This window comes from Nomia melanderi, chromosome 5 (genome assembly GCF_051020985.1).
Source record: "Nomia melanderi isolate GNS246 chromosome 5, iyNomMela1, whole genome shotgun sequence".
NCBI lineage: Eukaryota > Metazoa > Arthropoda > Insecta > Hymenoptera > Halictidae > Nomia > Nomia melanderi.
Window position 1 is genome coordinate 16,122,852 of NC_135003.1, and position 25,884 is coordinate 16,148,735.

The 25,884-nt window shown below is 38.5% G+C and overlaps 7 protein-coding genes and 1 long non-coding RNA gene across 12 annotated transcripts; 4 read left to right on the forward strand and 4 right to left on the reverse strand.

Moving 5' to 3' along the window:
* Nucleotides 1-218: 218 nt before the first annotated feature.
* Nucleotides 219-2,302, reverse strand: LOC116424485 (uncharacterized). Its single transcript, XM_031970953.2, has 3 exons — nt 1,994-2,302; nt 1,282-1,404; nt 219-1,183 (listed from the first exon to the last, which is right to left on the reverse strand). The coding sequence occupies exons 1-3, from the start codon at nt 2,152-2,154 to the stop codon at nt 1,006-1,008; spliced, it is 462 nt and encodes a 153-aa protein (XP_031826813.1). The 5' UTR covers nt 2,155-2,302; the 3' UTR covers nt 219-1,005.
* A 115-nt stretch (nt 2,303-2,417) lies between these two features.
* Nucleotides 2,418-5,339, reverse strand: LOC116424520 (putative pyruvate dehydrogenase E1 component subunit alpha, mitochondrial). Of its 2 annotated transcripts, XM_031971033.2 has the most exons (7): nt 5,188-5,339; nt 5,004-5,021; nt 4,329-4,565; nt 4,031-4,249; nt 3,581-3,829; nt 3,252-3,500; nt 2,418-3,173 (listed from the first exon to the last, which is right to left on the reverse strand). In XM_031971033.2, the coding sequence occupies exons 1-7, from the start codon at nt 5,236-5,238 to the stop codon at nt 2,988-2,990; spliced, it is 1,209 nt and encodes a 402-aa protein (XP_031826893.1). In that variant the 5' UTR covers nt 5,239-5,339; the 3' UTR covers nt 2,418-2,987. The 2 variants fall into 2 exon arrangements, with proteins under 2 accessions (XP_031826893.1, XP_031826894.1); XM_031971034.2 differs by lacking the exon at nt 5,004-5,021 and having other exon boundaries at nt 5,188-5,336.
* Nucleotides 5,340-5,380: 41 nt separating this feature from the next.
* Nucleotides 5,381-6,764, forward strand: LOC116424522 (uncharacterized). Its single transcript, XR_004234483.2, has 4 exons — nt 5,381-5,501; nt 6,032-6,218; nt 6,430-6,550; nt 6,619-6,764. It is a non-coding gene; the product is annotated as an uncharacterized LOC116424522 (long non-coding RNA).
* On the reverse strand, nt 6,184-9,345 carry mah (solute carrier family member mahogany). Of its 3 annotated transcripts, none has more exons than XM_076367872.1 (9): nt 9,202-9,345; nt 8,420-8,540; nt 8,190-8,302; nt 7,979-8,111; nt 7,681-7,815; nt 7,505-7,614; nt 7,225-7,431; nt 6,608-7,122; nt 6,184-6,525 (listed from the first exon to the last, which is right to left on the reverse strand). In XM_076367872.1, the coding sequence occupies exons 1-9, from the start codon at nt 9,335-9,337 to the stop codon at nt 6,502-6,504; spliced, it is 1,494 nt and encodes a 497-aa protein (XP_076223987.1). In that variant the 5' UTR covers nt 9,338-9,345; the 3' UTR covers nt 6,184-6,501. The 3 variants fall into 3 exon arrangements, with proteins under 3 accessions (XP_076223987.1, XP_076223986.1, XP_076223988.1); XM_076367873.1 differs by lacking the exon at nt 6,184-6,525 and having other exon boundaries at nt 6,684-6,825; nt 7,047-7,122; XM_076367871.1 differs by having other exon boundaries at nt 6,184-7,122.
* A 7-nt stretch (nt 9,346-9,352) lies between these two features.
* RpII215 (RNA polymerase II subunit RpII215) lies at nt 9,353-16,996 on the reverse strand. Of its 2 annotated transcripts, XR_012998646.1 has the most exons (10): nt 16,844-16,996; nt 15,977-16,246; nt 13,241-15,902; nt 12,962-13,167; nt 12,204-12,863; nt 11,733-12,121; nt 11,535-11,653; nt 11,270-11,458; nt 9,651-11,184; nt 9,353-9,543 (listed from the first exon to the last, which is right to left on the reverse strand). XR_012998646.1 is itself a non-coding variant. In XM_076367854.1 (9 exons), exons 1-9 carry the CDS (start codon nt 16,919-16,921, stop codon nt 10,043-10,045), a joined length of 5,715 nt encoding a protein of 1,904 aa, XP_076223969.1. In that variant the 5' UTR covers nt 16,922-16,996; the 3' UTR covers nt 9,353-10,042. The 2 variants fall into 2 exon arrangements, 1 of the variants encoding a protein (XP_076223969.1); XM_076367854.1 differs by having other exon boundaries at nt 9,353-11,184.
* Nucleotides 16,997-17,216: 220 nt separating this feature from the next.
* On the forward strand, nt 17,217-18,962 carry LOC116424523 (pre-mRNA-splicing factor RBM22). Its single transcript, XM_031971037.2, has 3 exons — nt 17,217-17,541; nt 17,620-17,673; nt 17,750-18,962. The coding sequence occupies exons 1-3, from the start codon at nt 17,488-17,490 to the stop codon at nt 18,875-18,877; spliced, it is 1,236 nt and encodes a 411-aa protein (XP_031826897.1). The 5' UTR covers nt 17,217-17,487; the 3' UTR covers nt 18,878-18,962.
* A 396-nt stretch (nt 18,963-19,358) lies between these two features.
* On the forward strand, nt 19,359-23,866 carry TM9SF3 (transmembrane 9 superfamily protein member 3). Its single transcript, XM_031971023.2, has 10 exons — nt 19,359-19,680; nt 20,027-20,222; nt 20,307-20,429; nt 20,507-20,751; nt 20,826-21,065; nt 21,137-21,421; nt 21,505-21,713; nt 21,781-21,927; nt 22,013-22,096; nt 22,186-23,866. The coding sequence occupies exons 1-10, from the start codon at nt 19,594-19,596 to the stop codon at nt 22,328-22,330; spliced, it is 1,761 nt and encodes a 586-aa protein (XP_031826883.1). The 5' UTR covers nt 19,359-19,593; the 3' UTR covers nt 22,331-23,866.
* A 431-nt stretch (nt 23,867-24,297) lies between these two features.
* LOC116424517 (stress-associated endoplasmic reticulum protein 2) lies at nt 24,298-25,859 on the forward strand. Its single transcript, XM_031971030.2, has 3 exons — nt 24,298-24,594; nt 25,058-25,130; nt 25,203-25,859. The coding sequence occupies exons 1-3, from the start codon at nt 24,511-24,513 to the stop codon at nt 25,238-25,240; spliced, it is 195 nt and encodes a 64-aa protein (XP_031826890.1). The 5' UTR covers nt 24,298-24,510; the 3' UTR covers nt 25,241-25,859.
* Nucleotides 25,860-25,884: the final 25 nt, after the last annotated feature.

Below are 25,884 nucleotides of genomic sequence, written 5' to 3' on the forward strand. Positions count from 1 at the left end.
ATCATTTTTTTTCACACTTTATCGTGTGAGTGCTATTGTCCACGGTATGTCTGGTTTGTATATGTAATTTATCCTTCAGCAAATAATGTTAGTACGTATTATTAAGTAATTTTATTTTGTCTACTACAGAATTTATTAATAAAATGCAAAACTTTCATAATAAAACATCGGACTTTTACCTTTTCATTTTGTAGGTAAACAGATAGATGTGTATCACCTTCAATTTAATAATAGAGTTTATTGTACATGTGATACAATCTTATCCAGTTATAGTGCACTCGTGTGCATTTGTAAAATCACAACATTGATTCTATTAAAACGAGTTCTTACAAATCAAATGTGCTGATTATTAAACAATAAATTAATCTGACACAAATAAGAACTACAATTGTATGTTACATCAAGTTTCAATTTCTTTCCTTCTGGTACATTTATTAAGGTTGCAGAAGAAACTTATACATCTTCAATACTATTACTAATGCTAAATAAATGTTGGAAGGGCATGTAGCATGCCCCAAAAAATGCATTCATTTCATAATGTCACATTAAATTAAGAATTCAACTTACTCTTCTCCCATATTTTTGGAATAAGTTGGAACTTCGTACATGTTTGTGGTAACTAATGTTATATCGTGAGGTATATTTTGTGTTTTAAGAAATCACTTTTCATTGTTCATACGTTTCACGAAAAAATAACAATATTTCAATCTTTGTTCTATGCGTCCTCAGAATACTTTTCAAGTCTCACAAATGATCAATGAGGACAAAAAGGAAATAATTCATAATTATATTTAACATAATCTGGCTCATAATAATTGGCCATTCATATAGCAAAGACCATACAAAATGTACAAATTTGTAGACATTTAAAAACACTTTACTCAATAGTTGCTTTCTGTTCTAATATTCTTGGTTCAATCCACTATTGCATATATTATTGCAAATTTTCGTTTGGATGCATTTAATACGTATTGATGTTGCATTGATTACAAAATGTCTATTGATCTACTTCTTCTGAATTTGCTCGTCAACAAAAGCTAGATAGCTAGAACCAACCTTAATGAATGCAAGACCAGAACCAATACCGGCTGTTATACACAAAGCAGGATTCGGCGGTACAATAGATCGCAATACAGCCCATACCAGAACTGATCCAAAGCTTAGTAATACAGCACCAGCAGCACTATTAAGAAAATAGATTATGTAAGGATCTATTTAAAAGATTTCATAATATTTGCATCATTAGAAACAATAAAATTCCATTATACAAGAAATCCTTACCTATATACAATTTTCATACATTGAGGAGCATTTTTCATATGTTCTCGATTATATATATGCAAGCCAGTGCCAACGAGAGCACCGCCCAATAAAAAGTTTGTGACATCTTTCTTTGGAAATAGTCTATAAATATACAGAAGTAACAACACAGATAAAAATCAGAAATTCAAATACAAATTACCTCTTTTATAAACAAACCTAACACAAGCAGAAACATGACATTGGTCATCATATTCATACTCCATCGCTTAACCCGAACATTTTATCATAACTATTTATACAATTCAAAAATAATATATATACGCATATAATAAAAAGATTAAATGATCATTTACACAAAAAACGTAATACTATTCTCTCACGTGCGATTCAACACATACAAACATTTTGAAAATCATTTAAAACTTTCAGTGGCAAAATTACATCAACGTCTATTACTTAAAACAGTTTCAAATAAATGAAATAAATTGTCCTCGTGCAAAATCATTTGTCACGAGTCACACATAAATGGGTCGATCCTTACTGACCTACAACCCCATTCACGAAATCAATCGTATTCAAGAATAGAATAGCCGCGTCGATAAAAATTTTCGAATCAATCAGGAAAACTTGTTTTCCGATACGCGACCGCTTCCATATTACGTAACATTCCATAAAAGCATAACGGCAGAGGTTAACGATTCCGCTTACAACGAATTCTGAACTGCCTTACCTGACGACAAGACTCGGGTACATCACATTGACGGACAACGCGGTGTACGAAGCGACACCGAAAGCCGGGACATAAAATCTGACAAGGCTACATTTCGTGATCGGCTTGAGGCCGAGTTTCTGCAAAATTGTACCGGCGTTCGTACTTCCTGCCGCAGCCATTGTTCGTGTTATTCCGTCTTCACTGAGCTCGTTCCCGTCGGTGAGCCTGGCTTCGAAAATATACTTGCGCCTGAAGCTCCGTCGAGTCGGCCACGGAGAGATGTTTATGTGAAATCGCACCGACGTGACGGCGCCGAGCTCGATAGCGACAAGGATAGAAAAATGAACCCTTGGAATGCGTTCCTAAATACATTGGTACCGCGAGGAGCGTTCTAAAATTACGTATCGTCGCGCGGGGAACCGCGAATAAATTGGTCCGTGGCGTTACAAATAAATGTATCGTTTTATTTGAAATGTGAACTATGTCTCTTACATTACTTATACTTCTCATAACTTACTATTATACAAACGATCGTTTGCTCCGATATTTTTCCTACTGACGCGGGGTAATAGTCATAAATATTATACGTAAACGAAGAGAACGAGACTAACGGTGACACTGTCCTTCGAATTTGTCGTTCGACACGTTTGCTATTTCGATTCGTAGCTGTATTATGTACACGTAAGTTTTGCCGACTACAATGTGGCAGTGAATGTGTCATATATCAATCGCTCTAAAACATTGAATCATTCCCGTACGGTACTAATATATATCTATAAATAAAATAAATATATAGTGTATGTATATATACAACTGAACCGTAACTGGCGAACGAAACAGCTCTCCAAGGATCCGCTATTTGCTTCCATCTAAGATCAGGGGGATCTCCCATAGAGAATTCTTTTTTTTTTTTGTACAAACTATTAGTTTTTGCATTGGCAGGTATTGTTTTCAGTAACGAGGTTTAATACGATTTAATTCACTTTAAACTGTTTTTTTAGAGAAGCTCTCTTTAAGCATTGACTGCCGGGCCTAGCCTTGTATGCGGTAGAGGTTTGAAGGGAGTTGTATTGCGAATTTCTTTTTCTTGGCAGTTGGTGTAAATGTCAGCAGTGAGCTCGTTCAATGGGATTTCAGTGTCCGCCTTGGCAGCTTTCACGGCGTCGTCCACTTGTTTCCTTATTTCGTTCTCTATTGCCTGCGAGAAAGCAATTGTTTAATTAGTATTAGAGTTAATATAAAAATCTAAATATCAAGGAACATTGAGATGGTATACTTTGATTTCGTCTTGCGTAACGAGATTAGCATTTATGACTCGTTCTTTGAAACCAGTGATGGGGTCTCGAGTCTGCCTCACTTCTTGGATTTCTTCTCTTGTTCGGTAGCTGGTACCAGGGTCAGACATACTGTGACCACTGTATCTGTAGGTTACAGCCTCCATAACGATTGGTCCTTTACCAGACGTGCAATGGTCTATGGCGAATCTTGTAGCTTCTCTGACAGCTAATACATCCATACCATCCACCTAATGATATATTTAATTATATTTATTTTCTGACACAATTATCGTGAAACGATGACGATTACTCGTTTAAGGAAACGAACCCAAATTCCAGGAACGTAATCTCCTCTTGTGTAGTAGTCTGTGCTAGCAGAAGCACGGTCAACGCTGGTACCCATACCGTATCCGTTATTTTCACAAACGAAAATACAAGGGACATCCCACAGTTTAGCCATGTTATATACTTCAAATACTTGTCCTTGATTGGCTGCACCGTCTCCGTACAATGTGACACATACACCTCCTGTGTTCATGTACTTCTGTGCAAAGGCGATTCCAACTCCCAATGGCACCTGTGAATTTTATATGGCTGTAATGCATTAGCATTTGATTTAATGATTGCAACAGTTTCTGGAATCTTCTCTGTTGAAAAGTTTTATGTTAGAAAGAACTGTTCTAGAATTTCCTAAGAGTATAAATTACTTGAAATTGATGAGGTATTGATAATCTATGTACGTGTTAGTTTAGAAGTCTGAAAAGTTTCTAATACTCACTTGAGCACCGACAATGCCGTTTCCACCGTAAAAGTTTTTGGAGTACATGTGCATGGAGCCACCTTTACCTTTCGCATTTCCACCCTTTCTACCAGTTAATTCAGCTAGAACACCGAATGGTTCAATTCCCATTAGATAAGTCCATCCATGAGCACGGTAGGCTGTGATCACAGCATCTTGAGATCTAAGGGCCGATTTAATGCCAACTGCACAAGCTTCCTATAAAAACAATATACGTTTGTATGTTATTAGACATAACTTATTGAAAAATTTAGTAACTCGTGCTTTAACAACTTACTTGGCCAGAGTACAAATGGCAGAAACCTCTGACAATTTTTTCTTTATACAGGTTACCAGCCGATGTTTCCATACGACGGATAGTGTGCAGCTTCTTGTACATTTCTAATGCCTCCTCTTTCGTTACTGTCACGCGCGTCGATGGTCCACTGTCCAATTTGTGTAACCGAAAAGGTTTCGTTTCGAATGTAGCTTCCGTGGCATAATTATTCTTCTTATTGAAGAAAAAGGAAACCACCTAAAAATGTACAGAAAATTTGAATTTTCCCCATTTGATTCAGAGAGTCATAGAATCACATGTATATAAACTTTCATAATCGAGGAATTTACAATAAACAACTTATACAAGCGCTTACAGCCGATCGCTTTTAACCAACACTTTTTTATTACACCGCAAAAACTGTTCGCATCGTAAATACCTCAATATTCAAATATCTACAAAAATGCTAAAAACAAATAATAAAACGGATGCAACGTAAAGTAAATGTGCACAGTCTCAACATAACACTTTGTAAATGGAACTCCGCTAGTGCAAGTGGTCGGAATTTGAAACGTTGCTTCATCAAGGAAAGAACTCACGGAAAGTGTGACGATTAAGCGAAAAAAGTAGCGAAAGGAGAATTGAGCACGGCATGAGGATGTCGGCAATAATACACAAATCTCAACAGATAATTACCTCGTTCCAGCTCCCGAACTGGCGAGACACCAGGTGATATAAAAAAAGAAAGATCAAACGATCAATCGCAAGGTTTGAGGGAAGATAGTACGATTAGAAATTATAACAAGACCCTGGCATGGAACGTATTGGCAAGTAGCTAAGCTAGAGGTCATTCGTTGATCGTCGGATTTTTGGTACTCACGTTGCGTTTCGATGTTTGCACACCGATATTTCTGATGCACGTCGGAATCATCTTTGATTATCTTTTCCTTGATCACGATCGAGATCAAGCGAATTGACGAGGAATTAATGTTAGCAGACAAAATGGATCCGACGAGGACGGCTCATTCGTTTGGCGCGGACAGTATCGTAAGATCTGGTTCGTAAACGTCACAGGTTGGATCTTATCCCCTCCACTAAATTTATTAAAAAAAAAATGTTGGATGATGTGACGTAATGTGTCGTTCACTACGAGGGACATGACTTAGAAAAATGTTAAATATAAGCTAAACAGAGGTATAGATTAAATAGAATAACAATAGAAATAATATTTTATCGGAATACGCGATAATTCTGAATTATACTATATTTTTGTGTATAATTTATTTTAATGTCGCCAGATTCGTAACGTAGACGTTGATACAATTACAGTGTCTAGCAATCGTGAAATAATTGAATCAAATGTATTCGATGATCGGTATTCTGATTTTGACACTTATTTGTCTAAGTACGGAAGTCATGGCACATATATTTGATAGCTGAATTTTTCAAGGTAACCTTCGTGGTTAAGAATAGTTAATCAAATCAGCTGATTATCAATGCTCGATGCTCTTGAACACGTGTATGATGTTATGAAACAATTTTCCATCTATGTGATATTTATATATTCAAAAATGCCTCATTGTCGATGGGATTTCTCAAACACAATAACAAAATAAAAATATAGAATAATACAGATATATTTCAGATAAAATGCAAGTTTAATTTAAAGAAGAATTTTAAAATCCACGTGTTTATCAAAGGGCGCGAATTTTTTATTATCACAGTGCTGCCATCTGGCTCGAAGTCCCGGAAGTACGAAGCCCGCTTAGAAAAATTTGAATTGAACTTCTTAAACACTCTTTTCGACGTGGAATATTAAAAGGAAATTTTTCTATGGATAATGGATATTAAATCAGGGAAAATGATATATTCACTATCAAAAAAATGATGAAATTTCATTAGAAAAGTCAAGTATGTTTCACACTGATCACCAACATTATTTTTAAATAATTAGTAAGATAAATATTGTAATACTATGTTCTGTAAAAAATTATTCACACAACTTCAATTAGTAATGTGTACAGTTATAAACTGTCTTGCTATTGTGCACGTACTATAAATATGACACAGAAGATCGTGTGCAGTAATGCTTCCCGTTAATAAGACATTTATATTGATCCAGGATTTTGTAAAACAGTGGCATTCACGATACACGGTGGTGTGAATTGGACGTAACGTATCGTGTTCTTTATATTTATGTACGTCGACGAAATGGTAACTGCAATACCGAATAATACGATCAGGTAACCAAAATAATCATGCCATCTTCGAAGAGTGCAATTTAGAATCGTCTTTCGTACTGATTCCTCAGGAACTATTCTTCTATGGGTTCTGTAGGAACGACTGGCATCTATGAATACTGGTTCGCCATCATGCCTCCTTGTTGTCATTAAATATTGTTCATTAGGTTCCCTGACGTTAACAGTATTGTCATCGTAACCTACGATATCATCGAACTCATCTTCCAGCTCGTCGTAATAAACGTATGAATATCGATGGTAGTCATTCTTTGGCATGCCTAGAACACCGTAATAAATTGACCTCGAATGTATTCTTGAATCCGCTGAGATGCCTCCTCCAATGCTTCTACGTCTCTCAGACCCAGAGTACACGTCAGGCGTTGATGTACGCATGGATCTTTTCTTTAAAGCCATAATTTTCGAATATACCAATGGAGGAAGCACAAAGACTAATGGACCCGTTAGAGATCCTCCAATGAGCGCCATTACAATATCGAACCTTGGTACTGTTTCTCCTACAGCCACTCCAAGAAAGATAATGGCTGACCTTACGGCACACCGTTTCCATCCAAAAGCTATGAACAAGTATATACAGTGCAAGATACTTGTAGTAAGACATTGATGCAATTAGGTTTTCTTGATTTGACTAACAAAGAATATTATTCTTGAACTCTTACATGGTTGAATATTCCATTGATCTTCTAAATCCTGAAAAAGTGCAGAGTGACCAAGAGCACTAGAGAAACATAATTGTAGAGAAGCGAGTAGTATAGCTGCATTCATAGTAAAATCGCCTGGAACCATTTGCAAAACATTGGCTGTTGTACTACCACCATATTTCCAGACAGCTAAACCAGTAGTAACAGCAAACAGTGAACCGCTCACTATAATAAATGGTACTGATTATTGATAGGAATAATAGAGAAAATGATTGAATTAAGGAAAGAATATTGTTACCCAAGAAAGAAATTAAAACAGCTTTGTTGATGTCTTGAGGACGACGCATATCCACTTGGACAGTCATTAATGTTGGATGCACGTCAAATTGAAATGCCAGCATTCCATATCTAAAAAATTATTTAATGAAAAATATTGTCTTGGAGGTAACAGCATTAACTTTTGCAATGCTTTACCCAGAAATAAATTTATCCCAGGAAGGAGAAGTAGGCACTGGTAAAGTGTTCAGTTCTCGATTATCAGCAACTATACACCACCATATCAACATCGCTGTTAACAAGACTGCCATACAGGAAAACGTTGCCAATATTCTGAAAATTATTTCTGTAATGTACTGTAAATTTTGAAGTTGTTCGAAACTTGCAATCAACATATACAATGTACATATATGTAATCTCATTTATACTACATTTGTATAAAATTTTATTGTTTTTAAAAAAGATTGAACATATCACTGAAATTGATATGAGTTACTTCATATCACGTGGACTTCCAAGCCACATAATTGGACATAAAAGTACACCCACAACTAGAAGCCAATAGCAGAAAGACAGATCGAATCGTTGTCCTGATATTCTGGATCCAAACAATTGTAAATTTTGCGAAGCTGAAATTTATCAGTCATTTATAATCAACATGTACCTAACAATGTACAGCATTAGTTGAAGCTATAACAAGAACGTACCAACCAATAAGTTAGGTATACTGCAACCGAACACAGTAAGATCTAGAATTATAGTGACTAAAGTCCTCGCCCGAGTACCTAAAGTTAATTCAGTCACAGCAGCAAGAGGGTGTCTGAAAGGAAGATCATAATTCATCAAATAAAACTTAATCACGCACAGAATGCCTCTACGTTAAAAAATATAAAATTTATTTAATTCCCATATAAACTAAAAATTGGTAACACATTACCGATTTTTTCGTGATATTTGTGGATCTAGAGTAGTCGCAATCATCCATGATTTCCCAAGGAGAACCGCTGTGTAAATTTGCAAACCGAACACAACGAAAACGAGGGGAATCCCGTATAATCCTAAAAATTACACAACACGTTCACCCTTATTCTCGGTCGTTTTAAAAGATTAAATTCAATCCCTACAATATCTATATTACTACAGCTCAATATCATCAGCGCGAGACACCGAACTAGGTATTTACAATAAATATTTTTTTAACAAGTTAACCAACTTTATTTCCTTCAAATATTCAACACTCTCTCTCTCTCTCTCTCTCTCTCTCTCTCTCTCTCTCTCACACACACTCTCACTCTCTCACGATTCCTCGCGCATCATCGCATAAACATTTCTTACAATAATCATTCAAAATACAAGTCAATAATATAAACCGCTTCAATTTAAATAAAATATTCTGTGAAACAATGTTACATTGTACTTACAATCGACTATATGCTCGTGTATGTGTACGTGTACGTGTGTATGTGTGTGTCTGTACCTGTGTGTATTTATATACACATATATATTATAGTTTATAAAATAAATCCCCGGCAATACATACCAGGCGCCTTAAAACTAACAACTAAGCTAACGTAATGAAAGAATATTCACAAAAGTCTCGGCGTGATTAATTAAAAATATCGTCGAACATTAACTTTTGGATTGGCAACTCAGCAGCGTCGCGGAAAGAAAAAGAAAAAAAACGGAGAAGAAGAAGAAACAATTGACGAGTAAACTTACCGCACTCGACGATTGCGCGCGGCAACGCGATGATCGGAAATACGCCGAATATGTCGATGACGCATAACGTGGCGAACAGAAGCGACAAGTTCGAGTTCGCCTCTCTGAGGAGCAACGGCAGTCTCTCGCGATTCATTTCGCAGAGTAACCCGCACTGTCCGGCATCGACGTGGACGCGAACCGGTTTCCACGTGCGGTTAAAAAGTTACCCACGTAAAACGTAACTTGATATTCTATCGAACGCGGCGAACGACTTCCTCGGACGCGAGGCGAGTGAAACGAAGACCCACAAGAGCGTCTACTGTCTTCTCCATACAGTGAACTCCCCCATTCATCGCGTTACTAATCAAACACATAAGAATTATCTTTAGTGAACGATAAAAATGTATGCTACAAGAACGTTGGAAAACAAGGACTATGTCGAACCCCATAGGACACTTTGGACTTACGGACACAATCGTCTCCTTGTGTATAATACCGTGACTTCGATTGAACTCGATTCGCGATAACGTTCTTCCGTATGCATGTATGCAAATCGCTATATATCCGTAAGCCCATAATGCCCTGCAAGAACACGCATAATCCTTCATCGTCACGGCCGGCTATAGGCCGTCGCTCGCCCCGAGTGTCCGATCCTCTTCCCCGACCTCGGAGAAACGACACCGTCTACAATCGTACAGGCAACGGATACGAGAATCGTACAAATTGTGCAGAAACTTACGCTAAGTGTATATTTACGGACTTAGAAAATTCAGAGTCGCGGCAACTACGAGTTACCATGCTTATACCTACTCCATACTGAGTGTTTAATGATAAACATTCATAGAGATATGCGTAATACTTAGTCGTCTGTCTCGTAAGCCGGCGACGCCGGGGAATAGGTAGGACTCGTCGGCGAGTAGCCCGGCACCGGCGGAGAGTACGTCGGGCTCGTCGGCGAGTAGCTCGGGCTGGTTGGCGTGTACGTTGGACTGGTGGGCGAGTACTTCGTGCTCGACGGCGAGTACTGAGGACTCGTCGGCGAGTACGTCGGGCTGGTGGGAGAGTAGTTCGGACTGCTGGGCGAGTATCTCGTGCTGCCGGAGGCTGTGTGCTGCGGCGAGCTCGGCGAGTAGCTGGGACTCGTTGGCGAGTAAGTCGGACTCGTGGGCGAGTACGTTGGACTCGCGGGCGTGTACTGTGGCGAGGTCCCGGCGAACGACGGAGACGTCGGCGAGTAGCTCGGACTCGTCGGCGAGTACTTGGGGCTGCTCGGTGAGTAGCTCGGACTGGCGGGCGAATATTGCGGCGAGCTCGGCGAGTAACTCGGACTCGTCGGGGAGTAGGATGGCGACGCCGGTGTGTAGTTCGGTGAGCTCGGAGAGTAGCTTGGACTCGTCGGCGAGTAGCTTGGGGATGTCGGTGAATAGCTCGGCGACGTTGGCGAGTAGCTGGGACTCGTTGGCGAATAACTGGGCGACGTTGGTGAGTAGCTGGGCGACGTCGGCGAGTAGCTGGGACTCGTTGGCGAGTAGCTAGGACTCGTCGGTGAGTAACTTGGGGATGTTGGTGAGTAGCTTGGCGATGTTGGCGAGTAGCTCGGCGAGGTCGGTGAGTAGCTCGGTGACGTAGGCGAGTAGCTTGGCGACGTCGGTGAATAGCTTGGCGACGTTGGCGAGTAGCTCGGTGATGTAGGCGAGTAACTGGGTGACGTCGGCGAGTAGTTTGGACTCGTGGGCGAGTAGGTGGGACTCGTTGGTGAATAGTTGGGACTCGACGGTGTCATGCTGGGTGACGTTGGCAAATAGGCTGGAGATGTCGGCGAGTAACTGGGCGACGCTCCACCTGCTGGTGACATTGGATACGGACTCATGCTGGGCCCTGGGCTCCCTGGACTACCAGGTTGCGGCGAGTACGCGGAGTACGCTGGTGAAAGTCCTGAGGCGTCTGACGCTCCTGACGGTGAGAAGCATGCACCTCCTGGTGTCATGCCACTGCCCAGAGCTGATACAAAAATTGCGTTTATTATAAATAGATTGAATACATTAAAGGATTTAAATGTCAGTAAAATGTTCAGAACTATTCATACCAGGTGACATGCTTGATGCACCGTAACCAGGAGTCGCACCCATCCAAGGTGTCATTTGGGGGCTCATGCTTGGTGTTGCGACGCTGCCGAAGAACATTCCAGCAGTTCCCATTACACCAGCTCCTACTGCCATCGGTATTTCAATACCAGCTTTACATTTCTCTGCGTCCAATAGTAAATCAAAGCATCCTGAAAAGATATGATGATCAGACACGTTAGTTCAGGACAAGAAATTGACAGAATCAAGCACTGTAAATAATAGTACCTGTTCCTATACGTGGAAGTTGTCCCATTATAATATTCTCGGATACTCCTCTCATAGGGTCCACTTCCGCATGGGATGCTGCATCTAATAAAACGTCCACGGTTTCCTCGAAGGAACATCTTGAAAGGAAAATGAACTCTTGTAGTGTTTCAATATTTATAGCTTAGGTATAGTGTGTCAGATTTCTTCATAATTTACCTCATCAGAGCACCGGTATCCTGCCTGTTAATTCCGTGACGAGTGATAGCCATCAAATGACCTTTGGCGGTCATGACGTCACAAAGCAACGCAAGGTGACGATAGTTCACGTAAAGACCGTAGAATTGCAGTACAGCGTTCATTTCCTTCTCGACTGACTTTCGCACAGCCTCTATACCCAACACTTGGAATATCTCGCAAATGTCGTTACTGAACGTCCTAATCGGGTCCACGTCTCTTTCGCTCAATACTTTCATTAAACTTGTCCCGTCAGTTTCCAGCAGCCACTCCGCAATCGCCTTAAATTCACCAGTTTCTGTGATGACTATACGTTTCTTGGAATCAGTCTGTGGTAAATGCATGTACACTTTTCCTATGGCTTCAATACCCTGAAAACATGTAAAACATCATGGATTAGATCTGTGGTCTCAATGATTCGTCGTTCATTTTTTAAAATTTAATCAGACATACCTGCAAAGTCATGTCGCTGAGCATATTCGCCTCGATGCACCGGAGGAACATGTCGTCCTCCATTTTGTCTACAGTCTCCTCCTCCGTGTCTCCTGTGAATTTGTCGTCGCTGTTCATTATCCTAATTCGCAAGACCAATTTCTCAGCGTTGTCGTCGTTGAATATGCAATTCAAATCATCGCCGAAACCGGCGTTGATCTTCTCCGCGATCTGTTCCATGGTCAACTTCTTATCGGTCATCCTCTTGCGATCCAACTCGATACGAAGAAGCCACGGTGAGATTTTAGTCGGGTCGAAATCAGGCATCTCGTAGTAGACGTTCACGAATTCTTGATCCTCCGCGATCACGGTGTTCTGTGGATCTGGATCGTAGTAGATCGCTGTGTTCGCTGTGACCTTCCTCAGCGTGGTGTGCTCCAGGCGACAGAGGACGTTCTTCGCCTTCTCGGCGTCCCTTGCCGCAGCTCCAATTAGGAACACAGTCAGCGAGGGAGCCTTCGGTTTCTTACTGATGTTGATGATTTCCTTCAGCCTGGGTACACCAAGGGTTACGTTCTTCGACGAGACACCAGCAAAGTGGAAAGTGTTCAACGTCATCTGAGTGGCTGGCTCACCGAGTGACTGGGCAGCTAGAGCACCTACCATCTCACCAGGTGATACCTAAAGTATAAAGATATATTAAAATTTATAGATTCATTTAATATCTAAAGATATATTCATGTCACAATACACCTATACACAATTAATGCCATATGTACCTGTGCTTGCTGGAATCTTGTTTCAATTTCTCCAATAAGCCACTCGAAGGCTTCGCCAGACAACCTAAACTCTTCTGAAACACATTTTGTACACAGCGTTGACCTCACTAAACACTGGAACAGCAAAGTGGCGTTTTCATTCGCCTGTTTGCTGAGTCTATCATCGCCAGCCACAATGATACATTTCTCCAGGAGATCCTTCACACCTGTAAATCATGGTTTTCATTGATTACTCTGATACGTCAGCTGTTTATGTTTCTAAAATCATTTACTATTTACCTTGTATAACTCTCATAGGACTGAGGTCAGTAGGTGCTCGTTTGTTTATGTGGAAAATCTTTTGTACATTCCAAATCATTCTCTGCAAATTGCAGGGCAATACCACCTTCGATTCACCGCTACGGAAAATCTCTCTGAGCACCGCACGATCCTTGTTCAATTGTTCCCATTCCCTTTCCAATTCAGAGATCACTTCGCCAGATCCCATCATCTCTCTGACAATGTCTTCGTTGAATATACGACGCAGATAACGTTCGTTGGTTGGATCGAATTTGAACTTCTTCTCGAATGCTTTATTGCTCAGTTTAATGGTAGGCAAGTTTTGGAACTCCACGGTCTCGCCGCAGAGACCGTCTTCACCGTATCGTAACTGGATCAATTGTCCTACAGAGTTTCTTACTGTCCCGTCGTAGTGCACCATTACAGACTCCATAGCCTTTATCAAACGACGCTGGATGTAACCGGTTTCTGCGGTTTTCACAGCGGTATCGATAAGACCTTCACGACCTCCCATAGCGTGGAAATAAAATTCGGATGGAGTCAGACCAGCAAGATAAGAGTTCTCAACGAATCCTCTGGACTCAGGACCGTAATCGTCTTTGATGAAATGTGGCAACGTCCTCTTCCGGAAGCCAAACGGAATTCGCTTACCTTCAACGTTTTGTTGACCCACGCAAGCAATAACCTGGGAGATATTAATGTTGGACCCCTTTGAACCTGACACCACCATAGCCTTCAGATTGTTGTACTCGGTTAAAGATTTCTTGGCAGAACCTCCAGTCTTGTCACGAGCATCGTTCAAGATTCTGTTCACTTGATTCTCGAAAGTCTGCCTCAAGGTGTTACCAGGAGATGGTTCCAGCTCCATGTTGTGAGCTTTTTGGATAACCTCTATGACATCCTCTTTGGCTTTCTTAATCGCTTTCTGAATTTCCAAGTAGGTCTGAGGATCAGCAATAGTATCTCCGATACCAATAGAGTGACCTTCCAGTAACAGCCAATTGTTGATTACGGTTTGAATGTTTCCATAAAACCGTCCACAGACTTCGTGGCCCAGCTCCAACATACAAATATGAAGCAGAGATCCAGCGGATGTACCCAAAGTCTTCTTACATAAAATGCCCATGACAAGTTCTCCGTGTTCTACCATGACCTTCGTGTCACCGGGGGAGATCCATTTGTATGGACCATCATCTTCTTCGTCTGGATGTGTACTGTGGGTTCTGATCATGTTCACGTTACCTGGTATGATCAAAGAGAAGATCTGTTTACCAGTCCACAAAGGTTTCGGTTTCAATATACAGGGCTGTGGCATCTTGCCGTCCCAACTGGGCAAGAACATAAGAATGTTCATCATTTGTTCCTTTTCTATGAAGACGTCCCTTTTCGTCATTTTTCTTACAGCTGTAAGCGTATCCTGTACAATACCCATTACTGGTTTGTTCGCCTGAGGGGTAATAATTTGTCGAGGAGTCACGTGAATGTTTTCTACTTCTGCACGTGTTTCCATTGACTGTGGCACGTGCAGGTTCATCTCGTCGCCGTCGAAATCGGCGTTGTACGGTGACGTACAACTAAGATTCATACGAAACGTACTCCAAGGCAGAACTTTCACTCTGTGTCCCATCATACTCATTTTATGCAACGTTGGCTGACGATTGAAGATCACTAAATCGCCGTCGCGAATGTGACGTTCTACTCTGTAGCCACATTGCAGATGCAAGTCGGATGGTTTCGGATGAAATCGTAAGTCTATCCTTTCACCATTATCTCTGACAATATACTTTGCACCTGGATACTGCGAGTTTCCACGTCTGACGAGTTCTTGCATTTTGTCGATATTGAAAGGCGTTACGATCTCTGGAAAGGTCAAATTCTGGGCAATACTACGAGGAACGCCTACTTGATCGATTCGTAAGTTAGGGTCTGGCGTGATGACGGTACGAGCTGAAAAGTCAACACGTTTTCCCATCAAATTTCCTCTGATTCTGCCTTCTTTCCCCTTCAATCTTGATTTTATAGCTTTTAACGGTTTTCCTGATTTCTGCATCGCCCTTGGCATTCCAGGCATATCGTTGTCAACCAGTGTTGCTACGTGAAATTGCAACATTTTTATGTTTTCAGATATTACATGTGCAGCTGCTCCAGCCTGTTCATTTCTAATTAATTCATTGTTAGCTTTTATGATATCCGCCAATTTATGTGTTAAATCATCCTGATTCTTTGCTGAACCGTACATAATAACTGCTGGTCTCACTGACAAAGGTGGGACTGGTAAAACTGTTACCACCATCCAATCCGGTCTAGCAAATTTTGGATCCATACCAAGAATAAATGATTCCTCATCTGTAATGTGTTTTAATATCTCCCATGCTCTTTCTGCTGTTAGTGCAATTTTCTTTTCTTGGGAATCTTCATTTACGTGTTTCCATTCTGCTGTAACATCCAAACCTGACCTCCTCAGGTTTGGCTGATATCTACCACAACCACCATGGCCTGGTTTTCTTTCTGCAGTTTGTTGTTCTTGATTTTCTTTGTTAATGTCCATTTCATCACCACCTTCACAAATGTTCTTACTTTTACATAAATCATAGACAAATGTGAGCCGTTTACGTGGTTGACCCTTAGTTTTCATGACAATCTCTTTGATTTTTGGATTGTGCTATAATGAACAACATAGTATTACAGAAAGGAGAGAATTGAAGATTAAAAGACACATTTACAAATAATACTTACTGGACTGACAAGCAATTTTGAACAATAAAAGCACACACATCTCAATATTTTTATTGTTTTCGTTATAAAACCAACATGAAAGACTGGTTTAGCCAAATCAATGTGACCAAAATGTCCTGGACATTCTGTCATGTTACCAGCACATGTCTGACACCGAGAATTTCTATCAATAACACCTTGTCTCGGGTCCATAAGTCCACCAAGCTTCGGACGACCGCCTTCCATAGTTTCAGGAAAGCGAATGCCGCCATCTGTGACTGACATCCGACGCTGCACAAAATATACACAATTACATGAAGTTCCTAACATTAATAATAAAGCTAATAATACATAAAATCATATGCACAAACTGATAACTTATATCTCACATCATATTGCCATTTTTCAGTATTAATCAATTTACAATAGAAAACACATATTCCACAAGAAACAGAAAGAAATACAACAACTATCTATGCATTATTGCAGATCAGTAACATTTTATTTTATTTGAAAATCATCTGTGAAATATACACAAACGTAAATTCAGTACTTTCACATTTCTCGAATATTAACTAAAAATTTTCACACAAGTCATGAAACGAAAGAAGCAACGATGTATTGCACACGTTCACATTAATTAAACAGCAGAGTAATAAACAATTCATATTGTACGCGATTTATCGTTTTTAATGATATTTTTCCATGAATATCAACCGATACAGATAAGAAGTGCTCATCGAAGATCAACACGAGCGTCTGTTTGTAATATCCTGCGTTCTCGCACGATAAAGTTCCATAAAATGTCGACTCATGACGAAATAGTTCCACATGCCGCGATAAAAATTATATTACGCTTGTTCGCCCGTTTAGAATTAACGAACTTACTATTTCATCGGGAGAAAGAATACCAAATTGGACCCTCTTTACGGTTCTCAAAGGCGCTTTGGAGTCGGACGTAGCCATTTTGTAACGAGCACGCACAGGTTCTCCCGCGGCCTTCTGCGTCGCGACTACCACTAACTGTTCTTTCCCGTTGCAAGTATCTCCCTCTCTTGGCAATTCCGTTATTACTCATTCAATCAACTTGTTCACGTGTTCCTAAACGCATCGAAAATCATGCATGAGTCACGCTTCATTCTTTAATAACGGTAAGATTAGATAAAAGAAAATAAGTTCCATTTTTTATTTATTATTAAAAATATTTTAGAACGGAATTAATGCACGATATTAATGATAGTAACTTTCCCCTAGATTCAAGAAAAGTTCAAACCTGTACAATGGTTTTCATGAGAACATGAGTTTCTCGTAACCATATTAGTGGAAAATGTTCTGATGCGATACATTGAAGTAGATGACAGTAGTGGTTTACTTTCTGTGTTTGCCAGCTATCCATTGAATAATAAACATTAATGTCCGCTCGTATTGTGTAATGAATCATTTTAATTGTAACATTTATTAAAACGATATAAATCTTTTTATTGTGACTCGCCTTGTAAGCGTGAAATCTCTGTAACATAAAGTAGTTAAAAATGGCCACATCGAAAACTACGAACACGTATAATAGACAGAATTGGGAAGATGCTGTAAGTACTGTTAAACCTGTAGAACGATCGTGAACTTGTCAAAACATGATTTAGTTAACATGTCGTGTATCATTTTAGGAATTTCCAATATTATGTCAGACTTGCTTAGGTGATAATCCATATATACGCATGGTGAGTATATTTTAATGAATTATATAATTATTACTATTCTTAGGCAATGTCAACAAACATTCTATTTCCATTACAGACAAAAGAAAGATATGGAAAAGAATGCAAAATATGCATGCGTCCGTTCACAGTATTCAGATGGTGTCCTGGTGCAAGGATGCGTTTTAAGAAAACTGAAGTGTGTCAGACATGCAGTCGCTTGAAAAATGTTTGCCAGACATGTCTGCTTGATTTAGAATATGGTTTACCCATTCAAGTGCGCGACGCAGCGCTTAAAATCAAAGATGATCTCCCTAGATCAGATGTAAACAAAGAATATTATGTACAAAACATAGATAGTGAAATTAGTAAAATAGATCCAACATCACCAGCAGGAGCTGTTGGTAAATCAGCAGCTGCCAGTGATTTGCTAATGAAATTAGCAAGAACAAGTCCTTATTATAAAAGGAATAGACCACACATCTGTTCATTCTGGGTTAAAGGAGAATGTAAGAGAGGTGAAGAATGTCCATACCGTCATGAGAAGCCTACAGATCCTGATGATCCATTGGCTGATCAGAACATCAAAGATCGATATTATGGTGTAAATGATCCTGTTGCTGACAAACTAATGCGTAGAGCTGCAGCAATGCCTAAGTTGGATCCACCAGAAGACAAATCTATCACGACTTTATATATTGGCAATTTGGGAGATGTTCTAACAGAGAAACAGTTACGTGATCATTTTTATCAGTATGGAGAAATACGATCAGTAACAATGGTTCCTCGTCAACAGTGTGCTTTTATTCAGTACACGCAAAGAAGTGCTGCTGAAGCAGCAGCAGAAAGAACATTCAACAAATTGATACTGGGAGGAAGAAGATTAACAATTAAATGGGGACGGTCTCAAGGAAGGCAAACTGTATCAGCAGCAGAGGCAACCAGGGAAATTCTGGAGCCTGTACCAGGTTTACCTGGTGCTTTACCACCACCTCCAGAAAGCATGGGAAACAATTTCTTCAATCTACAAACTACTCCTGGCATGATACCACCAATGATGATACCTCCACCACCAGTTGCCCCACAATTCATGTTTCCACCTCAAATGACAGCTGCTGCTGCAACACCAATCTTCCCTCCAGGAACAACTCCTATACATTATCCGAGTCAAGATCCATCAAGAATGGGTGCATCGCAAGGCATAGGAAAGCCCTGGCCCGAAGAATAACAGTAACAGTGTTTAACTTTTTAATGATTATAATTATACCAGAGAAAGCCTGTAAAAAAATAAATACATGTCCATCTTTCTTTTATGCTATGCATTTTCAATAAGTTGTAATTGCCCGATTTAATCATATCTAGATTTATTACTGATAAAGAAACATATTAGTCTTAAATTACTTTTTAAGAATCGAAAAAAATTGTATCAATATTATACAATTACATGTCAAAAGGGATATTTTAACGATTCTTAAAATCCAATTTTAAAGTAAATATTTCTTTTTTGCTTTTCTAACCACGTGAGTGATATACTTGAATACAATTGGTTACTGTGCATGTACGGTATTTTCAGTATTGGCAGAAGTGGTAATGCGATACGATCTTATGGTACACCATGAGGTTTTCTAATCTAAATATTTCAACGTCGATGCTCTATTCCATGGCAGTGAAAACATCGCTAATTTCGATATAGGCTTTAAGTACGAATACGACGGGAGCGCTATCTGATATCAAAGTAGGGGAACGTCCTTAAGAGCTAGCGCGTATTAGCGGTTACTGTGAGTGTCATCGTTGCATTTTAATACGTGTCCACTGATGTCTGTCCGTCCGGTGTTTCTGCTACGTTAATCACATTCTGAGAATATATGGAATGTCTTTATTATCAAATATCGTTGAATTTCTATCTGTAGTAGCATAAGGCGCCTAGCGCGCCTTCCCGTCACGATGAACATGTGTCGGGTTCGATTGTTATTCCACTTTGTGGCGCTTAGCCTACTCCCCTTTGCCCGTTCCGACGAGCACAGTCACGTCGTAAGTATTTTAAATTGACATATTTTCGAAATGTCAAAGCTGTAAGACCGTCACGTACATATAATTAACATATTTACGATGTACAACTTACACTTCTTATCGCTGGAATTCATTCTTTCCTTATCTGTGTAGAAAAGTCAATATGTAATCACGATTTTGTATGCCCGATGTGCACCATTTTTGAAAGAAAACAGTGTTAAATTTTATATCGATTTCGAACATTAATCGTAACAATATATTTTTCAGTAAAAGAATTTTGTCACGCGTTACTTTGATATTATATTCTACGATGATTTTATATTCCTGTTACGTTTCATCGTATTAACACAGCTATTTATATTCTTAGTACGAAGATAATGACGAAGTAGTACTATGGATGAGTACAGTTGGACCATATCATAACCGTCAAGAAACTTATTCATACTATTCGCTACCATTTTGTATGGGCACAAAAAATGTCATTAATCATTACCATGAAACATTTTCTGAGGCACTACAAGGCATTGAACTTAGATTTAGTGGCCTTGAGATCGAATTCAAGGGTAATTCATAATTTTACCTATTGCTGTTAAACAGTATTATACGTTTATGTAGATTATGGAAGTTTCTATTCGGCATATTTACAGCTGATGTTGCGAAAATGGAGTATTGTCAGATAAGATTGACCGAAGAGAAGGAGAAAGCTTTCATATATGCAGTCAAGAATCAATATTGGTACAAGATGTATATGGATGACTTACCAATTTGGGGTAATGCATAATATTCTTTTCATTTATGAGTATTCTTTTGCCATTATACTGATTGATTTTTATATCACATGAATTAGGGGTTGTCGGAGATCCAGAAGAAAGTAATGGAGGTATATCTTATTATATTTGGACGCATAAAAAGTTTGATATAGGTTACAATGGAAAGCAAATAGTTGACGTAAATTTAACAAGTGAAAACAAAGTGAAGCTAGAACCAGATGCACCTATCTCTTTCAGTTATGAAGTTAATTGGAAGAAGAGTAATATTAAATTCGAAGACAGATTTGATAAATACTTGGATCCCAATTTCTTCCAACACAGAGTAAGAGCTGTGAATGAAACATTTTAGAAAAAAAAATGTCCAATTTGATATTCAAATGTTTCTGTTCCTTTTAGATTCACTGGTTCAGTATCTTCAATAGTTTTATGATGGTGATCTTCCTTGTTGGGCTTGTCTCAATGATTTTAATGCGTACTTTAAGGAAAGATTATGCTAGATATAGTAGGGATGAAGAAATGGACGATATGGAAAGAGATTTAGGAGATGAGTACGGTTGGAAGCAAGTTCATGGGGATGTCTTTAGACCAGCTAGTCATGCAATGCTTTTCTCTGCTTTAATAGGCGCAGGCTATCAGGTAATTACTTTAACAGTTAAATGTTTCCAATTTAACAAGCACTCAAAGTCACATGCTATATTTGGTTTCAGGTCACAGTTGTTGTACTTAGCGTTATCATTTTTGCTATTCTTGGAGAGCTGTACACTGAAAGAGGTTCAATGCTATCTACAGCAATTTTTGTATACGCTGCTACATCACCTATAAACGGGTATGCCGGAGGAGGCTTGTATGCTCGTATGGGAGGTCGAATTTGGATCAAACAAATGATTCTCAGTGCCTTTATGTTGCCTCTTATCGTTTGTGGCACTGCATTCTTCATCAATTTCATTGCCATGTATTACCATGCTAGCCGTGCAATACCTTTCGGTTCTATGGTGAGTATTACTGTATTTATATTTATTTCTGATGCCAGTGAAATTTATTTATATTATATCTCTATTTTATTTACTTCATTCAGGTGGCAGTTACATGCATTTGCATATTTGTTATATTACCCTTGACATTGGTTGGAACTATCTTAGGCCGCAATCTAGCTGGAACACCGGACGCACCATGTAGAGTGAACGCAGTACCCCGACCTATCCCCGAGAAAAAGTGGTTTATGGAACCGCTGATTATTATAATGCTCGGGGGTATTTTGCCTTTTGGATCGATATTCATTGAAATGTATGTTTCATCATTTACATTTTGAATAATTTCCAAAGTAATTCAACTTAAATATGTATTCTTTCAGGTACTTTATTTTTACCTCATTCTGGGCATATAAAATCTATTATGTCTATGGTTTTATGTTACTAGTATTCGTTATTCTAATGATAGTAACCGTCTGTGTTACTATCGTATGTACATATTTCTTGCTGAACGCTGAAGACTATCGATGGTAAGAATTGCTTGATAATTAATAGAATCATGAAATCGTTATAGATAATTTTTTCAACGCATGCTCATTGACCCTCTCCTTACAGGCAGTGGACAAGTTTCTTAGCTGCAGCTTCAACGGCTGGATATGTCTACATATACTCCTTCTATTATTTCTTCTTCAAGACTAAGTATGCTTCTATCATACATAAGCAATTTCGAATTGAAAGAAAAGGTACGTTTATTGAAAAATATAATTACACCGTGCTCTTTGTTCCAGAATGTACGGTCTCTTTCAGACAGCATTTTACTTTGGTTATATGGCGTTATTCAGCCTCGCCTTAGGTATAATGTGTGGAACAGTTGGTTACGTCGGTACTAACGCATTTGTACGAAAGATTTACTCCACAGTGAAGATAGACTAAAACACAATTCTAGTGTAACATCTATGCGTGGAATTAAACAAAATGAGAGAGCGTACAGAGTGATGCCTGCTGCTCTTCACGAAGTAGGACTCTTCTTCCTTCGATATTTTTAATCGTTTGCTTATTTAATAATAACGCGCAAATACAACTTCACAAAGAGAAAAGAAACTTGTCGATGAGTAACAACGTTACATTAACATTAACAAAAGCGAGTAAGAGACATTTCCGTTTACACGCGTGACGGATCATCGAGTATTTTATGAAGCATCGCGACGATGTCTTCGTTTTATTTTATTCGTTGATCGTACAATTAACAACATTCGAAGTCGAGTCCTGCAATGGCTTGCGCGCCATCTTGGAAAATGAACTGTTCAATTATTCAGTCACGCATATTATTCGTCCTATGAGTCACAGTTTCGTATTCTATAAAACACAGGTTCCAATCGTGCAATTTTAGAATCGCTATTTTATGTAAAACAATATTTATCTATGTAATATTGCTCAACGCTTCTGGAGATCACTGGAAAATTAACGATGTTCGTGCGCACGAATTCGTGATATCGATGAACATTAACATTCCAAGGCGCCAGCGAGTGTCAACGATTCATTGCAGTTTTGGAAGCGAAAGAAAAGGGGAAAAAAATCGAATAAACTCGGACGTATGTATTTTGGAAGGAGAAACAAAAAAAAAACATGCAGAATTGAAGGAGGAAGATCATTCAGGTCGCGGATAACATTTGATTTTGTTTCGGTTAGGACAGTGCCTCAGTTGTGTGACTCTAGACAGGTGATTTTTAGTCATACGAAGAACTACATTCGATCACCGACGATTTAAGTAAAGTTAATTTAATAGATAAGCTAGGTGTTAGATCGTGATGTAAGAACGTGAACATAAGGGAATTTTTTTACCATTGGCTTCGTACTATATAACCACGATACGTTCTCGTCGAGTGGGATTACTTTTGTTACGAATTGTGAGTGCATTGGTAAAAAAAGGAAAAGAAAAGAAAAGAAAAAAAAGCGATAGGTTAGGACGATTCTTTCGATCGCGATCCTCCGATTCGTGCGGATTGAATTATTTAAGTACGCAATTAATTGTCGCTAACAAGGATTACTGATAAGAGGGGGATTGGGACTTCAGAATCACGGTGGATGTGTGCTTGCCCTAAAACGGTACCGTCGAGTCGCGAATATCAGTGAGGACATTCGAATGAATATACAGTTTGTTGTTAGTCGTAGCACTTCTAAGAAATATAAAATTTCTACATACAACGATCCTGACCTGTTTTACCGACCCACCAACCCCCGACGTTGCAATGGTTTCTCGATTTCGTTGAACCGTTCTGACGCGAATGATTTCTTAATGAAACAATTCGTAATTATAAAATAAAAACTAGGAAATCGTGTAAGGAGAATTGTTTGTACGCTCGAAGTAACGACGTTCCGAGACGTTAATGTAAAGTTGCATCTGGACTATTCAATGCGTACACCTGGTGTTTTCATAAGAAGTAATAAAAGAGTGTAACGTTCTATTAACGAGTTCTGTCGTTTATTCAACACTTCGGGGCCACAATGGGATGACTAATTGGTGGTTTTTGTTGTTTTAATCGATTACGAAACGATCCATAAATTACCTGTTATATTACGTTTGTTTTAACAGTTATATCATTTTAAATGTAATTTCATATATTTCTTTTTATTATATGAATTATTTAATTACAACCGCCTATTCAATGAAACAGCTTGTACGATCCACACGTTTTTGGAAAGTACGACATTGTTCGACATTATTCTAGATGAGTCTGTTGTGGGTTATGAAATGTATCTTCAAGAATATATAGAAACGATTAATTAAATTGTTTATAAATTATTTAGAATTACTAGACGGTGATGTAAGGTGAATGTTGTTGTCTGGTGTAATTGTATAAGAAAATTCCGTAGTTGTTTTGACTCGAATGGTGCCAGTGTGGCACCCAACGCTGCTCCGTCGTAAAGTCAAAGCGCACACGTCGACGCAGTCGAGAGACGAGCGTGTAACGAACGTACACACCTGTTCTCTATTCTGGAAAGTTGTGCATATTGGAGTGCACGTACTACGGTGACAGTAACATCGTTTCGATCGTCGATCACTTTCCGTTCTTTTCAATTCAAACCGTTTTGACGGAGACGAAGCGGCAGAAATGGCACCGAAACAGAGGATGCGTATCGCTAACGAGAGAGCGACGAAAAATATCATGCTTCGTGGAAACGTTCCCAAATCGACGGTAAGTTATTTACCTTACAGTTTAACCGAATTCATCAGATAAACTCTTCGAATTAACGGGAATAACGAGAAGATCGTGAATCGTACGGGAACAAGCGATTGTCAGTTTATAATTTTAAGGTTATCAGCTTTAATACTCGAAATGCATCCTGCTACGTGCAGTGGCGTTTTTGACAGTTTTGTTGTATTATATTTCTCAAGTTTTCACGTTCTGCTCAATTTTCGATTATAAATTAACGAGTAATAAGTATTCGAAAATATTTCTTCAATGAAGATGGTAAATAAAATGGTATTTTTCGAGAACGTTTGTACCATATGTAATGTAAACATATGTAACAGTTTTCAAATGTTGCATTGTTGACGGTTTTATGTATATTTCATTTAAATGGAGAAAGTATGTGCTGATATATTTTATTTTGATAGTGTATCATTTCATAATGGTATTATAAATTTATGATTGCCAGAAACCACAAGAGGATGGATCTCCTGTTGGACCCTGTTTGCTAGCACTTTTCTTATTCGTTGTATGTGGCTCCGGTAAGTTCTATTCTAATAGTTATTTACTTCTTTTTTTAATTTACGTGAAACTAATGTTATTTTATTTTTCAGCTGTATTCCAAATAATTCAGAGTATTAGAATGGCTTAAAAAAAATCTTACCGACAGAAAATTAAACAGATGTTGCTGTTATTGTTAATATGAAAAACTGTCTACAACTGATTGGTACACAAACGAGATTGACAGACTGTTTTACCGTATATTGTAAACATGTAGGCATCAAAATGCTGTTAACACAAAACTAAAACCAGAGTTTCACTGAACAACTTTTCTGCATTTGCTACAACATAAAAGTTTATTTATAAAAATTTAGCATTTATAATCTTACTTAATTGCATTATGTATCGATTGTATCGATGAAAGAAAACTGCATTTAATGCGTTTTGTTTAGATATTTTCAGTTAAATATATATATATAACACACTGAACAGAATATTTTATTAATTTTTACTTTGTTATCTCATATACAGCAATTATTATGTATATTTTCATAAGAAATGTGAATTCTTCCATCGATACGCGCATAGTAAATAATTGTATATATACACAATCGATTAATTGTATCAATTCATTAATCAAAGCATTCCACTGTGAGCAGTTGGTAGCTTTTGGTTGTCTATATATTTTAGAGGCCTTAAGAACATAATAGGTCATTATACTTGTAAAAATATATTATATATATATATATATATATAATATCAACGTAATTTATCCTAATGAAATATTTGCTACTG

What these genes read in the sequence shown, in the direction of transcription:
- LOC116424485 (XM_031970953.2), bottom strand. Translation starts at nt 2,154, where the DNA reads ATGGCTGCGGCAGGAAGTACGAACGCCGGTACAATTTTGCAGAAACTC. An exon ending in TACCCGAGTCTTGTCGTCAG is followed by an intron (nt 1,405 to 1,993) that starts GTAAGGCAGTTC and finishes GTATATTTATAG; the next exon opens with ACTATTTCCAAAGAAAGATG. An exon ending in TGTATGAAAATTGTATATAG is followed by an intron (nt 1,184 to 1,281) that starts GTAAGGATTTCT and finishes TTTTCTTAATAG; the next exon opens with TGCTGCTGGTGCTGTATTAC.
- LOC116424520 (XM_031971033.2), bottom strand. Translation starts at nt 5,238, where the DNA reads ATGATTCCGACGTGCATCAGAAATATCGGTGTGCAAACATCGAAACGC. An exon ending in GCCATTTGTACTCTGGCCAA is followed by an intron (nt 4,250 to 4,328) that starts GTAAGTTGTTAA and finishes TTGTTTTTATAG; the next exon opens with GAAGCTTGTGCAGTTGGCAT. An exon ending in ATTACGTTCCTGGAATTTGG is followed by an intron (nt 3,501 to 3,580) that starts GTTCGTTTCCTT and finishes ATATATCATTAG; the next exon opens with GTGGATGGTATGGATGTATT.
- mah (XM_076367871.1), bottom strand. Translation starts at nt 9,337, where the DNA reads ATGAATCGCGAGAGACTGCCGTTGCTCCTCAGAGAGGCGAACTCGAAC. An exon ending in TATACCTAACTTATTGGTTG is followed by an intron (nt 8,112 to 8,189) that starts GTACGTTCTTGT and finishes GATAAATTTCAG; the next exon opens with CTTCGCAAAATTTACAATTG. An exon ending in TCAATGGAATATTCAACCAT is followed by an intron (nt 7,123 to 7,224) that starts GTAAGAGTTCAA and finishes ACTTGTTCATAG; the next exon opens with CTTTTGGATGGAAACGGTGT.
- RpII215 (XM_076367854.1), bottom strand. Translation starts at nt 16,921, where the DNA reads ATGGCTACGTCCGACTCCAAAGCGCCTTTGAGAACCGTAAAGAGGGTC. An exon ending in CAAGATTCCAGCAAGCACAG is followed by an intron (nt 12,864 to 12,961) that starts GTACATATGGCA and finishes TTTATACTTTAG; the next exon opens with GTATCACCTGGTGAGATGGT. An exon ending in TCAGCGACATGACTTTGCAG is followed by an intron (nt 12,122 to 12,203) that starts GTATGTCTGATT and finishes ACATGTTTTCAG; the next exon opens with GGTATTGAAGCCATAGGAAA.
- LOC116424523 (XM_031971037.2), top strand. Translation starts at nt 17,488, where the DNA reads ATGGCCACATCGAAAACTACGAACACGTATAATAGACAGAATTGGGAA. An exon ending in GACAGAATTGGGAAGATGCT is followed by an intron (nt 17,542 to 17,619) that starts GTAAGTACTGTT and finishes GTATCATTTTAG; the next exon opens with GAATTTCCAATATTATGTCA. An exon ending in ATAATCCATATATACGCATG is followed by an intron (nt 17,674 to 17,749) that starts GTGAGTATATTT and finishes TTTCCATTACAG; the next exon opens with ACAAAAGAAAGATATGGAAA.
- TM9SF3 (XM_031971023.2), top strand. Translation starts at nt 19,594, where the DNA reads ATGAACATGTGTCGGGTTCGATTGTTATTCCACTTTGTGGCGCTTAGC. An exon ending in CCTTGAGATCGAATTCAAGG is followed by an intron (nt 20,223 to 20,306) that starts GTAATTCATAAT and finishes GCATATTTACAG; the next exon opens with CTGATGTTGCGAAAATGGAG. An exon ending in GGATCGATATTCATTGAAAT is followed by an intron (nt 21,714 to 21,780) that starts GTATGTTTCATC and finishes GTATTCTTTCAG; the next exon opens with GTACTTTATTTTTACCTCAT.
- LOC116424517 (XM_031971030.2), top strand. Translation starts at nt 24,511, where the DNA reads ATGGCACCGAAACAGAGGATGCGTATCGCTAACGAGAGAGCGACGAAA. An exon ending in GAAACGTTCCCAAATCGACG is followed by an intron (nt 24,595 to 25,057) that starts GTAAGTTATTTA and finishes TATGATTGCCAG; the next exon opens with AAACCACAAGAGGATGGATC. An exon ending in ATTCGTTGTATGTGGCTCCG is followed by an intron (nt 25,131 to 25,202) that starts GTAAGTTCTATT and finishes TTTATTTTTCAG; the next exon opens with CTGTATTCCAAATAATTCAG.